Source organism: Nematolebias whitei, chromosome 4, assembly GCF_014905685.2.
Source record: "Nematolebias whitei isolate Nwh7 chromosome 4, NemWhi1, whole genome shotgun sequence".
NCBI lineage: Eukaryota > Metazoa > Chordata > Actinopteri > Cyprinodontiformes > Rivulidae > Nematolebias > Nematolebias whitei.
The window spans coordinates 27,732,379-27,746,709 of NC_056501.1; the positions used below are offsets into that span (position 1 = coordinate 27,732,379).

Below are 14,331 nucleotides of genomic sequence, written 5' to 3' on the forward strand. Positions count from 1 at the left end.
AAACTCCAAATGGTCACTGTGGCCAGTCCAGGCTGCTCCTCTACTAGGCCTTTGGCTCTGCTCCTGCAAAAAGATATGGTCACCAAGAGGGTGTGTAGCTCATTCATTTATACTGACAGAAGCATTTTATTGAAGTAACTGAACAGTTTACAAATATCAAATATTGAGTTGCATTCTGCCAGTCTTTATGCTTTAATTAATTTTAATCATATTTTAATACCTACAGCTAAAACATCTCTGTCACTATTTCTGAAAAACCTTTGTGAAACAACTTAAAATGAACTCAAGTAAACTTCAAACATTTATTTGACTAATCATGTTAAATTTCATGTCAGATTTTTAGACATTTTATTTTACAAGCTTACAATTTGATGATAAATAAAGTCCAATTCAGTTTGAACTTTAATGTTCTATTGGACTGACAATATACCATGTTAGCCCTCCCCAAGTATAACATCTTTCTAAACTCATTATATGTCAAACTACTGGTAGGTAGAAAAGGAGGACATATGTCTTGTGTAAGAAGAAAAACAAAACATGTAATGTACCGTACCTTTGGCCACTGCTGAAGCGTTCCACAAAATCCCCTCATCCAACAAATGTAATTTCCAGGTTCGAGCAGCTCAGTTCAACTCAGACTGCCAGCACCAGACTGACCTGATAACTCCAGAATGTCAAAGACATCGCCATGTGTCAGGTTTGAGTAGAAGAAGCTAAGAGGAGGAACTAATCCAGACACATAACATCCCCTCGTGCTATCATCTCTATTCCTGCCCTGCCCCTCTGAGCTGGCATCAGGGAAAGCATTTAGTTACAGTAAGTAGCCTGAATCTTTTTTTCTTCTTCTACAGGCTGAGGTTTGAATGGGCATTGGCTTTTCTGTCTGAGCCTGGGCGAGGTACTTCACAAGGGGTGGGTGGGTTTATAGTTAGCAACAGATACTGATCAGGCCTGTGAGTTCGCCTGGAATCTGACACTTACAGCCAGCTCAGTCACATTGCTTCACTATTTATAGACAAACATTATCAGGGCCAGATAGACATTAAGTTTTGTTCTTTGGCTTGGAATACTGGAGGGATAAGAAAGGTTAACTACAGAGTCCAAAGAATGACACATGCATTGACCCCCATTGGTTACAAAATATGTGGCTGTGTTTAACACTGAGGGCATAATTAATCCAACCTTGTGTGTACTTGTATGGCCTTATGTGTGAATGCTAAAAGGTGGTTGGGGAGCAGGTCAAAGGTTAACACAGACCACCCAACTTTACCAGCTCACATGAAATCCAGCAATGCTTGTATGGTAAGGTGCTCATACATATTTTAAGCCATTATTTTCAATAAAGTGTTAACATTGTAGGCTTTAGAGACGTACACAAAGAAAATTCAGTTTTAAATTTGCATTTGGCTAAAATCAGAAGCTTTTGCATGTTTCTATATTAGTGCTACAATAGTACAAGGCTGTGCTGAAGCTGTCTAGACCTGCTTCATAGTGGTAAATTTAGATAAGCCCTCAATCCCCAAGTTAATACCTCATGTCATTACCAATCATTCTTAGGTATCAAGTCATTCAGGGAAACAAAAGCTTCTAATTTTATTAGGTCTCACTGGAAAGATAAGTTATTTTTAAGCATGACAATGCATCGTAGCCCTGCTGTGAACATTTTAAAGTGATAATTCAGACCTTTTAAAGTGGTGTTCTGCGGAAAAGCTCTGAATAAATAATATCTTAACTGCTGTAGAAAGCTTTGAATTACCTAAATTTAGGGAAAGCGGAGTTTAATTCTGACCAGACTGATCACTGGATTTACATCTGCAACCGATTACATTTTTGAGTTAATCCAGTTCAAAAGGACCAGCACAACTAATTGAGTTTAACAAACAGAAAAGCACTCCAACAAAATAAATTTTACAAATATGGAGCTAAGATTTGGCGTGGTAGTGACTGAGAGGCGTCGCTTATACGTCAAGCTTTAACCACAGCTGTGCCGTAAAAGTTGACTGGTCTTAGAAAACACAAGAATGGCTATAACTCAATTTATTTTACAGACATTGAGCAAAAATTTGGTGTGGTAGTAGCTGTGAGTCATTCCTAATACACACTTTAAGTTCTAATCGTTGTGCAACATCAGTAGCTTGGAGTCAACGATGTTTATAGCAACATATTTCATCAAACCATGCATGAATCTTACTGAAACTTTCAGAATGTAATCAATGACTCTCAAGTAGCCGAGAGTCATTCCAAATGCAAGCACATCACACGTAACATTATTTTCAACTTTATAGCTCCATCATTTCTCAGCGTGAAATTATCTTACTTCAAAACTGGCATGAAAAGCAGCAGGAAATATACACACTCCTCTACTGAATACTAGATGTAATTTTGAACATCACTAGTGTCATGATGAGCAGCATTTATGTTAGGATTGGGTTTGATCTCAGTCTTCTGGATCAACATTTTGGTCGGTTTTGAGTGTGAATAGATGAATGAAAACCATTGTAAAACGCTTTTCAAACGCTTAAAAACACTTTTAAAAAGGCGTTTCAGTAGTGTGGCCCATTAATACTTTTAGAGTTTGGTTTTGATAAATGGTGAGGTTTAGTTATTCGATTGTTTTTTCTTGGTCATGGCCTAGAGTTGTTCTAGCCACTAGGTGTGCCTCTGCTTCCAAGCACACCTGTTACCATTTACTCATCACCTTCACAGTGTACTCATTTGTGTTTTATAGTTGTTAAAGACTCTGCTAAGACCCTGAACATACCTCTTTGTGGGTCCTTCTACAAACACCTACCTGGCTCTTCATTAATGCTGTTTTGAATTGTGGCTTTTCGAAAATATTCTAGGATTTAAGGAAAAATAATTCATATGTGCAATTAATTACTGACTGACACACTTATAGCTGTGGTAAAAAAAAGTTATCTGCTTTAGTTCAGACGTTTTATGTATAAATATTAAAAAGGATGATAAGTGTCTCACCAGTGAAGAGCTTTGGTTCGCAACCAGCAGCCCAGCTTCACAGTCATGATGGAAACTTGGAACAGCCACAGCTAAAAGAAGAAGAAAGCGGTTTATTTTGAAAACGTCCAGTTGACGCAGACTGCGACACCGGAAGTTCCGCATTACGACTGCGGATGAAGCGTTGCAGGAAAGAAGGCTAACGCTAATGTTTGCTAACTGATTAGCAAGGCAGGTGAGTGAGTTTAACCCAGGGAAATCCTCCGAGTTTAGCTGGCCGGTTAATATGTGTTTTAACTGTTGAAGCAAAATGATCGGAACCGGCGAGCTGTCATTCTGTTCGGCTCGTTTGGACCTCGTCAGTCTAGCAAGCTAACCTTTTGTAGCCGGAAACCCACCCGGATAGCGTTTGTTTATGTTAGCTTTGCGGGGCCTTTTTTAAGTGCCGCTGTGAACAAAAATACGTGGCAAGTTGTTAAATTGTACATAAGCCACTAAATGGGTGGTAGCAATTGAATATGTAATGTGACAAGTTTAACTAGTAATGATCTTTTCGAGGTTTAATGCCAGTTAGCTCTACGGTAGGGGGCATTTTCTGCTCGGTGATTTACACCAATAATACACGTATCAACAGCTTGAAGCTCGTCCAAAATTAAAGTAGTCAAACGAATAAGACACACGGGAAGTCCACACATAGTCACACAGTCACGTTTTGTATTTATCTGGTGATTTCATCTCGTCTTTGTGTGCTTGATTCATTGGTAAACACCAGGCCGCTGCTATGTTAGCAGAGGCCATACTTTAACCTGGGAGGCACCAAATGGTTAAAGGGAAACCTTAAAAGGACATGCTGTCAGAGTACTTTAATACGGTTTTGTGTCCCAGATTCAAAGGTTGAGGGAGTTGTGACATAAAAATGGGTTGTTAAACCACATATCTATATATACAAGTTAAATTAATTACTTTTTTTTATATATATGTATATGTTTTGTTTCAATTATGGCACAAATTTATCATGAAAATCAAAGTTATTAAGTTCATATCAGTCTGTTTTGTCAGCCTATCATAGGTTTTGACACTTGTCATCATAAATGAATGTAGTCTTTGCTTTCATATTTAGTTTTATGAACTTTACCGTTTTTAAAATTGTCACTTTAAAAAAAAATGTTATGAGGTAATTTCAAATGTCTAATTTAAGGCTTAACATTCCACAGAATGAATATCACCTGTCGCCTTTCATGTCACATTTTGTATTGAGAAATTACAAAGTTGTACACGTTCCAGTCTGATGTTGAAAATACTGTGATGTGCAGCCTCATGTAGTAATGTCAGGTTTTGTGTTTACAATCTGTTACCACTCATGTGCTGCTGGGAATGACTCTCAGCTACTACCACAACAATGTTAGCTCAGTGTTTGTAAAAATGACTGAGTTAAAGCCATTGTTTGTGTTTAAGGTTAATTAGCTTTGTTAGCCATCTTGTCTCCATAATTTAATTAGTTGTAGTTGTATATCTTGTGGTTACTTTGAGAGTTTCATTAAAATTTGTTGGTTCATCAAATATTTTACTGACACAACAGACAAATGCATAAGCAAAAACATAACTGCCAAAGGGATTATTATTGTTATTATTATTATTATTGATGTTATGGATTTATACTTGAATCTGTTTTTAAATCGTTAAAACTCTTAAAGTGAATTTAAAAAAGTTCACAGTAAATTTTTAAATTGAAAGCTGATTGGTTGAGTTTTATCTTTGAGATGAGCAGCAGGAGTCACTAAATTCAAATTTATTTGTTCAGTTGTTTTACTTTATTTTTATTTTTTTCAAATTTCAACTGAAGCTTTTATTGTTTTTGTGTGTGTGTGTGTTCCAGTCTGAATCATGGAACAGTGTGCGTGTGTGGAGCGGGAGCTGGAGAAAGTGCTCCATCGCTTCGTCATGTACGGCCACCAGTCTGAGGAGAGGCTAGACGAACTTCTGCGAAGTGTCTGTGAAATAAGAGGACAGCTAGTTGCTTTTGGTAAGAACTCACACAAGGGTGAGCACATTGAAAACTTGGTAGTTCAGTAAATTATGCTTCATGATTTGTCCTTAATCATGAATGATTTTGTGGATGTGCATAGTGATCTTTTTTCCCTGTCTTTCAGGAGTGCAGGATGCAGACTTGTCAGTCCTGTCTCAAACTATGGCTCAGTGTTGTAAGAATATCAAAGAAACTGTACAGATGCTCGCTTCTCGACATAAAGACATCCATGGCAGCGTATCAAAAGTGGGCAAAGCCATTGACAGGGTAAGGACAGAGAGCAACAATCTTAAATAGATTAAGTTTGACATGCACGTGGTTCACCTCGGGGGTATTTTCCTGTAGAATTTTGATGCGGAGATCAGCGCTGTGGTGGCAGAAACAGTGTGGGACACCCCAGAGAGACAGAAGTACCTGAGTGAATCTATTGTGGAGCATTTGTACAGGCAAGGAATGCTTAGTGTGGCAGAGGACCTCTGTCAGGTGAGTGATTATTTACTTTGATTATTTTGCAATCTGGACATGTCAGATCACAGTAAGTTAATGAATTTTGTGAGCTGCTTGCAGTGTAAGCTCATCAATGTCTAAGGCAGGGCTATTCAACTGGTGACCAGTGGGCCAGAAGTGGCCTGCGGCTGATTTAAGTCTGGCCCGCCGAAGAGTTCATTAATAAAAAGAAATTAAAAAAAATAAAATAAAAAATTGGAACAATCTGTAAGAGAGACCTTTAATATTTTTTGTAATGGCAAATATTTCAGTTAGAGAGTCAGTCCTGTTATGCGCCCATCTCAATTTTCACAAGCATGCAGACTTTTAAGAAGAGCCCCCTCCCCACTGTAAGCGTTAATTTACACAACGCCAGGCCAGACATCATTCTGACTATTGTTCAGTAAATATACTCACTGTTTAATCACTCAGTGCTTTCCCTGCTTATACATACCAGGAAGAACCTTTTGACTCATGGAGTCAGTTTACAGCCAATAACAGACTTCAACATAAATGCCAAAACTGAACAGGACATGAACAAGAACAACCCATGTCCACACTCGGAAACATCGTAAACAGTCAAACATTGCACACGCAATTTCCACAAGGCTACCCAGCATGCTTTGCAGCTCAGTCTCTCTGGGGCTCACAGATGAGTTTGGTTAAAATAAAGTCAAACTGAGACAACTTTGCGTTAATCTGGGGCCTACAAATATCCATGTTTTGGTGTTTAATAATGTTTAATTATAAAGAGTTAAATTGACAGAAACACGAGTCAAGGCTGCGTGCTCTAGCAGGGAACGCTCTTTTCTCTCCCGCCATGAGGGGAGTGCTGATAAACTGATCATATCAGTGTGTGATCGCCTGCAAGCCAGATTAAACGACCACAGATTTATCAATGGGGGAATATTGATGATGCACAGCAGCTTTGTAGTTAGTTTAAACCACAGGTAGGATGGATTAAGTGAGTTAATTCATTATAGTAAATGACACGGAGACATTTGAAACGCATCACGCTCACTTTGACCCAACATGCATAACCACATCTACCAGTAGAGGTTTATTTACTGCCCATTACTGTGTATGCAGGGGTAGGACAGTTAGTGGTCAATATGATGCATTTAAAATGTTTACATGCACTTTAATAAACTTAATCAATTTTTAAATGTGCATAAACTGATTTTATTAAACACTTTTTTTAAATGATGTTGATAAATCGTTGATGTCAGTAATTTGTAATCTGGCATGTAAGAGGTCACCTTAATAAAGCTCCTTGAAAGTTCAATGTGTCAGCATCCAGGTCTTGTTCCTCAGCATTGTCAAATATCCATCAGTAAATAAATACAGCAAAACATTCAGCTGATGTTTTGTTGTTTCCAGTAGTTTTTAACTCCATTAACATGATTCCGTTTTATTTTTCAGGAGTCTGGTGTAGTGATTGATATGAGTATGAAGCAGCCTTTTCTTGAACTCAACAGGATTCTTGAAGCTCTGAGGATGCAAGATCTCAGACCGGCTCTAGAGTATGTATTTATGTTTTTTCTTACACAAACTGATTTTTGTTTGTTTCTGACATGAAAGAGGCTTATGCAGTTCTCTGATCAAGTCAAAACCTTTAAAGTCTTTATTTCTGGTGTGTTTTCATCTAGTACTTGTTAGTAATTTTCATGTATCTGAACCTTCTTAGGTGGGCCGTCACGAATCGCCAGCGCCTGCTGGAACTGAACAGCAGCTTAGAGTTCAAGTTGCACCGTTTGTACTTCATAAGTCTGCTCGGTGGCGGAATCGGCAACCAAATGGAGGCTCTGCAGTATGCCAGGCACTTCCAGCCCTTCGCCTCTCAGCACCAGAGAGGTGCCTAATACAAACCCTGGCAGGAAATATAAAGTCAAAGCTCTGTGACGATGTTCAGTCGGCTGTTTTAATACATGGAAAAATTAATTTACTGAGACAAAATAGAAATTTTCACTTGAGCCCAGGAAAATCTGAAAACAAAGTGCCTTGAAGGTCAAAAAGGAGCTGGTGTTTTAGACATAAAAGTAAAACAGTTGATAAAATATGAGATGCATGAAGTGAAAAAACAAAAAGGTGGCAATTGATGCTTAAAAAGTAGAAAACGTTCCTAAATAAAAAGTAATATTTAGTGATTAATCATCATTCCTTGGGACAGGATTGTAACAAACACACTAAATGTAAAAAAGGCAAATTTCTTCAGTTTTTGAGGATATCTGCATTCATGTGAGGACCAAGTGAACCAGAGATCTGTAGCTGTACGGTGAATGCACCAAAATATTGAACATCTTTTTCATTCCAATAGTTGAAAGATTTAGGATGATCTGGTCATTTTTTTTCTATACTAAAAGTGATGCTTGTCCAAAAAAGAAGTTTCAAAGCGTTTTGTTAATGTGGCCGTCAAACAGTTTAAACTTTGACAAAGTTTAATCTTTTAAAATGTATCTGTTTTTATGAGCAAAATGAAATGAATTAAAGATTAAAGGTCACAAAAAAGAGATGCAACTAAATATGATTGCTTGTTTGTGAAAAATCACCCTAATCAGTACTGCAGGTTAGAAGTTATTCACTTATAAAGGAGGAAGAAGAAAAAACCCTCCTGTAACAAATATAATAGTTGTTGTTTATTTGACATGTTTACAGATATCCAGATCTTGATGGGCAGTCTGGTGTATCTTCGTCACGGCATCGAGAACTCTCCGTATCGCAGTCTGCTGGAGACGAATCAGTGGGCTGAGATCTGTAACATCTTCACCAGGGATGCCTGCGCTCTGCTGGGTCTCTCTGTGGAGTCTCCACTGAGTGTCAGGTGAGAGGAACAGACAGGACAACAGGCTTCACGTCAGATTATTTAATTGTTAAACCCTTTTTATAACCAGATTGGAGTCTGGAATAAACACGTAGTTAAGGTTTCATCATTCTTGTGTAAATGGATTAATTTAGTGCGATTGTGTTTTAAAGTACTACAAAGCCAAGCTCTGTGAACACGACTAATGTTGGGGCTGTTTCAGTTTTGCGTCAGGCTGCATGGCCTTGCCGGTACTGATGAACATCAAACAGGTGATTGAGCAGAGACAGTGCAGTGGAGTCTGGACACACAAGGACGAGCTGCCTGTAAGTTCTGTTCCAGTTTTTAAGAAGTCACTTCCTTCTGTCTGGACCTTCACTCATCTCGCTCTGTGTACGTTTAGATTGAAATTGACCTCGGCAAAAAGTGCTGGTACCACTCTGTGTTCGCCTGTCCCATTCTGCGGCAGCAGACCTCCGAGAGTAACCCTCCCATGAAGCTCATCTGTGGCCACGTCATCTCCAGAGATGCACTCAACAAACTCACCAATGCTGGGAAGTAAGTCTGCAAAGTAACGGCCCGGGCCAGTTCTAAATGGATTAGTTTTAAGGTGTTTGGTTTTGGATCTTCCAGGATCAAAATAAGTTCTAGTTGTGGCTTTAATGTTGAAGTATCCTTAACTATTGCACCTACTGTATTTTCTGCCGTAAAAGTCGCATCAGTCCAAAAATGTCTAATAAAGTGGAAAAAAAAACATAAATATGTCGCTTCGCTGTATAAGTCACATCTATTATGCGTCACCACTGACAACCCAGAAACGTGGTCCAGTGTTGTGCCAAAATTCGGTTGGCTGCCAAATGGTGGCTGCAGGAGCACGCACGGGAGGACTTTAACAAGAATTTAACATTAACACTTAAAAACAATTATTTGTTTGCTCGGAATTATAGTAAAGTTGTGTCTCAGTTGAAATTTTCCTTAATAAATGCACTTTAACGGTCAAATCAGCTGCATTTCAAAAGTATTAGCTGCCTCGGTGCCCTGGGAGCACGCAGACAGGGAGGAAATCCAGAAGGAGGAACGCTGTGCATTTCTTCGAAATTTAACAAGATGAGCACCTAAAACAATTACTTGTTTGCTCGACATTATAGTAAAGTTGTGTCTCAGTCTTAACTTTTACTTAATAAATGCACTTCAATGGTCAAATCAGCTGCATTTCGCCGAGGCAATGCAGCGAAATGAAGCTGATTTGACTCCAGGCATGATTCTGGAGCTGGACGAAGGTAGCAGGCTATAGCAAGCCAATTGGGTCATTAATAACTTTTTGCCTATTACATGACACAACAGCATGCCAACAGGGCCATCTAGAGGCTGAAAATGGTAATGTTCAATATTTTCAGTCCGAATGAATAAAAACGGTCATATCTCCACCAAAATTTGGTTTATAAATATGAGAAAAATCCATAAATAAGTTGCTTCGGTGTACAAGTTGCAGGCCATGCAAATTATGCAAAAAAACCTGTGACTTATGGGCCGGAAAATACAGTAATTTAGGACACAGACATAACCTGATCATCTTGCTCTCATCTCACCTTCAGGTTGAAATGTCCCTACTGCCCCATGGAGCAGAACCCGTCACATGCCAAGCAGATCTACTTTTGATACCGCACTGCTCGTCTCGTCAAGGATGAAGTTACCTGGAGCTCCTTGGATATCCAGGACCCTTTGCTCTGGCCCCTGTCCTCGATCCTTGGCCTCTTGGCCTGTTTATTTTAAGCATTAAGGTTTCGCCCCAGTGTTCCTCTGGACCACCTCAGCCGTCTGGAAACTCACCTCGGACCATTAAACTTTGCATAATACACAAAGTCCAGCGAGGTTGGTTGAACCTGTCGTAGAGAAGAGTCTGTCGGGTCATCCCTGTGAAGAAGCACCTCGGAGAAAAGATCACTCGTTGAAATTTATTTGCCAATGCCTGCAGAGTTATAGGCTTGTCTTTGAAAAGTATCTAATACTTTCTACTGATTTTTGAGGGGCTTTGACTGTTTTGACTTGGATGACTGCTCTGTTTTGTTTTTTCTCTTCTTTTTTTGTCTTTGAGTAAATGGTATAGATATAGGCAGACTGACTTCAGGATGGTAATCTTGTGTTTCTTACGAGAACCCACTGAGTCCCATGAAAGCCTCTTCTTTTCTGCTGAAGGGAAGTTAAAGTGTGGAGGTTTGTCTTGATTTAAACTCTAGATCGGGACCTGTTTCCTCTCTGTGGCGTACTCGAGGCCTCTCGTAGCTTGGAAGTCCCCGTCGACTGCTGCCTCCGTTTGGTCAGAATGAATTTATCAGTGGTGGAACAGCTTTTTTTTTTTTTTTTTTTTCCTGTGATTGAATGCACCAGCAGGATTCTTATTGAAGCCATTTGTCTTGTTTTGTGTGTGTTCTTAATGAAAGTGACAAAAAAAAGCAAACGAAATATACAGCTTACTACTGCAAAACGTGTTGCTTTCCTGTTATTTCTTTTATTTTTATTACAACCGCCCCCGTGTAAAATAGCTAACTGCCCAGCATCGAACCTTATCGACTCTGTTGCATAACTCAAACATGTATTGACTCAGATTTTCCCCACACTTGTGCCATCGCTTCAGCCTGTGTATCCTGAGCTAGCGCTCCGTGTGAATCAGATGTAAATTGGTGTGGCTGTAGCCTTATCATGTGACTTGCGGTGACTGTGAAGTTTTACTTGTGGATGGGTTCTGATCGTTGTGGCTAATGGTTCATATCTAAGGTTTTAATTTGAGGTCGGGTTAGACCAATAAAGTTGACGCATTTCCTCAGGGTTCATGGGAAACACTTAACACTACATTTAATTTTAAAGCTGTACATTTATATAAGGAGGCCTGAACAAATGTCTCGCATCGCGTCTTTTGCTACTGAGGCTAATAGTTGTGGGAGTTCACTGGAGTTTGTACATATTCAGTTTTCCATGCAACGTGGCGTGAAGGCAGTTCGATGTGCGCTCGATCTGATGGTGAAAGTTCCTGCTGTCCTTCAGCACAGCTCATCCTGACAATGCAACATTAAACCCAGGTTTAAGCTAAACATTTCAACTTTTGTTTCCTGTTTAAATTCATCTATTACTCATCTACTTCCCTTTTGTCCCCTCTTTGGTTGACAATCATTCACTGATCCTTCAGATAGACTGCAAGCTCTTCGTACTCCTGTCTTAATTTTAGCTACATGGTTTTGTGTGTTAAACAACTTCTATTGTAAATATTTATCCTCCTAACATGTTTCATATACTTGCATCTGATATTAAAATAATAAAACCTATACTCTGATCAGTTCTGAAGGCTTGGTCTGGCATTTTGTGAAGGACTCTGCCTTTCTTAAGAGTTTTTATCACAATTGGTTGCTCTCTGCTTTTTGAGAACTGACCACAGCGTCTCTATGGAGGTAAAGATCTTTGCAGGTTCTTGGTCCCAAGTTTAAAAGAACTCTACGATCTTAACTTTTGAGTTACTTCTTGTGCTTCATCGGACTGTAAAATCCACCAAACAGTCTGGGTCGATGAGGAAGTTGCTTTTGTAAGATATGTTGACATCGATCTGTTCTTGGCTGTAAACCCCCTCCCTATGAAACACAACCAGTTGTATCAGGATGTTGGCACCACACTTATCTTATTTTCTCCACCGAAACAAACGTATCCCTAAAAATCAGGCGGGTTCATCACAAGCAAATCTGTGTCCACTTGAAATCCTGCAGCATTTCAATTTGTTGCTGCTATATTTTGGTCCTAACGTCTCTCTCACCGTGCAGCCAGGTGCTCTCACACACCTGCTGCCAGGAACGAGTCTCTGATTTCTGGATTGTTTTGAACTGAACCTCCCACCTCGATTATCATAATGATCCAGAAAACGGTCCCCAAAATGTTTTCTGAACTGAATTAGTTTTAATAAAACCTGAAGATTAGATAATCTACAGCTCCTTTTTGGGGTCATCCTGATTCAAGATGGCCGCCACAGCCAATTGACATTAAAGAATGTCTTTAATTCAGGTGCTCTTACAGACATTGAGTTGTGGCAGTAGATGAGTCGGTCACAACACATACTTAGCGCAATATCTTGCAATATTTATTGCAAAACTTTATTATTAAGGTTTGACCAAAACGGCTACAACTATTTCTCAACAGATTATAATCTTAGTCTAAAACTCTGGCATGCAAGGCGGCGGCGGAACATGTACCTTTCTTTAAATAACTAGGCTCTAAAATTATACTTTGTTGTTTTTTTTTAAAGAGAATGTTGAAAGCTGCTGATGCTCTCTACAAATAATTCACATTTAGTCACAAAAACTGCTGTAAAATCATTTTAGTGATCAAAACTTTTACCCCCAGCCTTACACGTGCACAGTTTGATCACCACTTGGTGGCATCAGTGCTGCGTTTGAGTTGCACTAGTGTTTTAATGTATAAATGATTCAAACAGTCTGAGCATCACTCTTCAGATAAACAGCAGTGATGGTGGTCGGTGCAGCCACACTCCCACAGAGTGAGGACATGAGGGTGATTTTTTTATTTTTTTTATTTTTTTCTTCATCCCACTTCAGTAAATCACTCAGCCTCTCTGGGGCTGAGCACTTCTATTAATCCCCGGTTTATGTAATGTTTCTAAAGCCAGAGGGAAAGACGTGTGAGTCAGCCGTATCTATTCTGATTGTGATCCTGCAGAAAACAACTTGCAGATGCACTCGTTTTAGCAGTATGTTTTTTTTTACTCCCACTTTTATGTTCTTTTACACATTTGTATCAAAAGCTGGTAAAACTTTATTTATTCCAACAATTCCTTGGTACTGAAATTTAACTAGTTTTGGAATTTAAGTGTAGTTCTTAAGTAAAGATTTTTTATTTTTTTTCATTTGTGTTGACCTTTCTGGAGAAGACTGAAGTTCTTGCTCATTACTCCAGGTATAAATCCAACAATGTTCGGTCAGGTCATGTGGTCGATTTTATTTTGTTGCCGAGACGTTTCGTCCTTCATGGAGAAGATGGCGGTTAATATCTAAAAGCTACAAGTCTTAACAGGTCTCTCTTGTAAATGAGTCCTTGTGACTCTAGCCTGTATAAATACAGGTGCTGGTCATAGAATAAGAATATCATGAAAAAGTTTATTTATTTCACTAATTCCATTTAAAAAGTGAAACTTATGTATTATATTAATTCATTACACACAGACTTGCATACTTCAAATGTTTATTTCTTAACGTTGATGATTATAACGGATAACTAATGAAAACTCCAAATTCAGTATCTCAGAAAATTAGAATATTAAGACCGATTTAAAGGATTTTTAGAAATGTTGGCCAACTGAAAAGTATGAGCATGAAAAGTATGAGCATGAACATCACTCAGTACTTGGTTGGGGCTCCTTTTGTCTGGATTAGTGCATCAATGTGGTGTGGCATGGAGTTAATCAGTCCGTGGTACTGCTCAGGTGTGATGAGAGCCCAGGTTGCTCTGATAGTGGCCTTCAGCTCTTCTGAATTGTTGGGTCTGGTGTATCACATCTTCCTCTTCACAATACACCATAGATTTTTTTATGGGGTTAAAGTCAGGTGAGTTTGCTGGCCAATTAAGAACAGGGATACCATGGTCCTTAAACCAGGTACTGGTAGGCACTGTGTGCAGGTGCCAAGTCCTGTTGGAAAATGAAATCTGCATCTCCATAAAGTTGGTCAGCAGCAGGAAGCATGAAATGCTCTAAAACTTCCTGGTAGATGGCCGTGTTGACCTTGGACCTCAGAAAACACAGTGAACCAACACCAGCAGATGACATGGCACCTCAAACCATCACTGACTGTGGAAACTTGACACTGGACCTCAAGCAACATGGATTCTGTGCCTCTCCTCTCTTCTTCCAGACTCTGGGACCTTGATTTCCAAAGGAAATGCAAAATTTACTTTCATCAGAGAACATAACTTTGGATCACTCAGCTGCAGTTCCAGGCGAGACGCTTGATCAAGAGTGGCTTGACACAAGGAATGTGACAGCAGAAACCCATGTCTTGCATATGTCTGT

At 39.2% G+C, this 14,331-nt stretch overlaps 1 protein-coding gene across 1 annotated transcript; it reads left to right on the forward strand.

Moving 5' to 3' along the window:
• The first annotated feature begins 3,113 nt into the window (after positions 1–3,113).
• Positions 3,114–10,879, forward strand: rmnd5b (required for meiotic nuclear division 5 homolog B). Its single transcript, XM_037675932.1, has 10 exons — positions 3,114–3,190; positions 4,832–4,978; positions 5,106–5,248; positions 5,327–5,464; positions 6,890–6,990; positions 7,155–7,321; positions 8,123–8,288; positions 8,491–8,593; positions 8,671–8,825; positions 9,863–10,879. Exons 2-10 carry the CDS (start codon positions 4,840–4,842, stop codon positions 9,924–9,926), a joined length of 1,176 nt encoding a protein of 391 aa, XP_037531860.1. The 5' UTR covers positions 3,114–3,190; positions 4,832–4,839; the 3' UTR covers positions 9,927–10,879.
• Positions 10,880–14,331: the final 3,452 nt, after the last annotated feature.

Bases quoted from the DNA above. Each gene is read 5' to 3' on its own strand.
- rmnd5b (XM_037675932.1), top strand. From the start codon at position 4,840: ATGGAACAGTGTGCGTGTGTGGAGCGGGAGCTGGAGAAAGTGCTCCAT. The intron at 5,465-6,889 runs GTGAGTGATTAT...TTTATTTTTCAG, and splicing joins TGGCAGAGGACCTCTGTCAG to GAGTCTGGTGTAGTGATTGA. The intron at 8,594-8,670 runs GTAAGTTCTGTT...GTGTACGTTTAG, and splicing joins CACACAAGGACGAGCTGCCT to ATTGAAATTGACCTCGGCAA.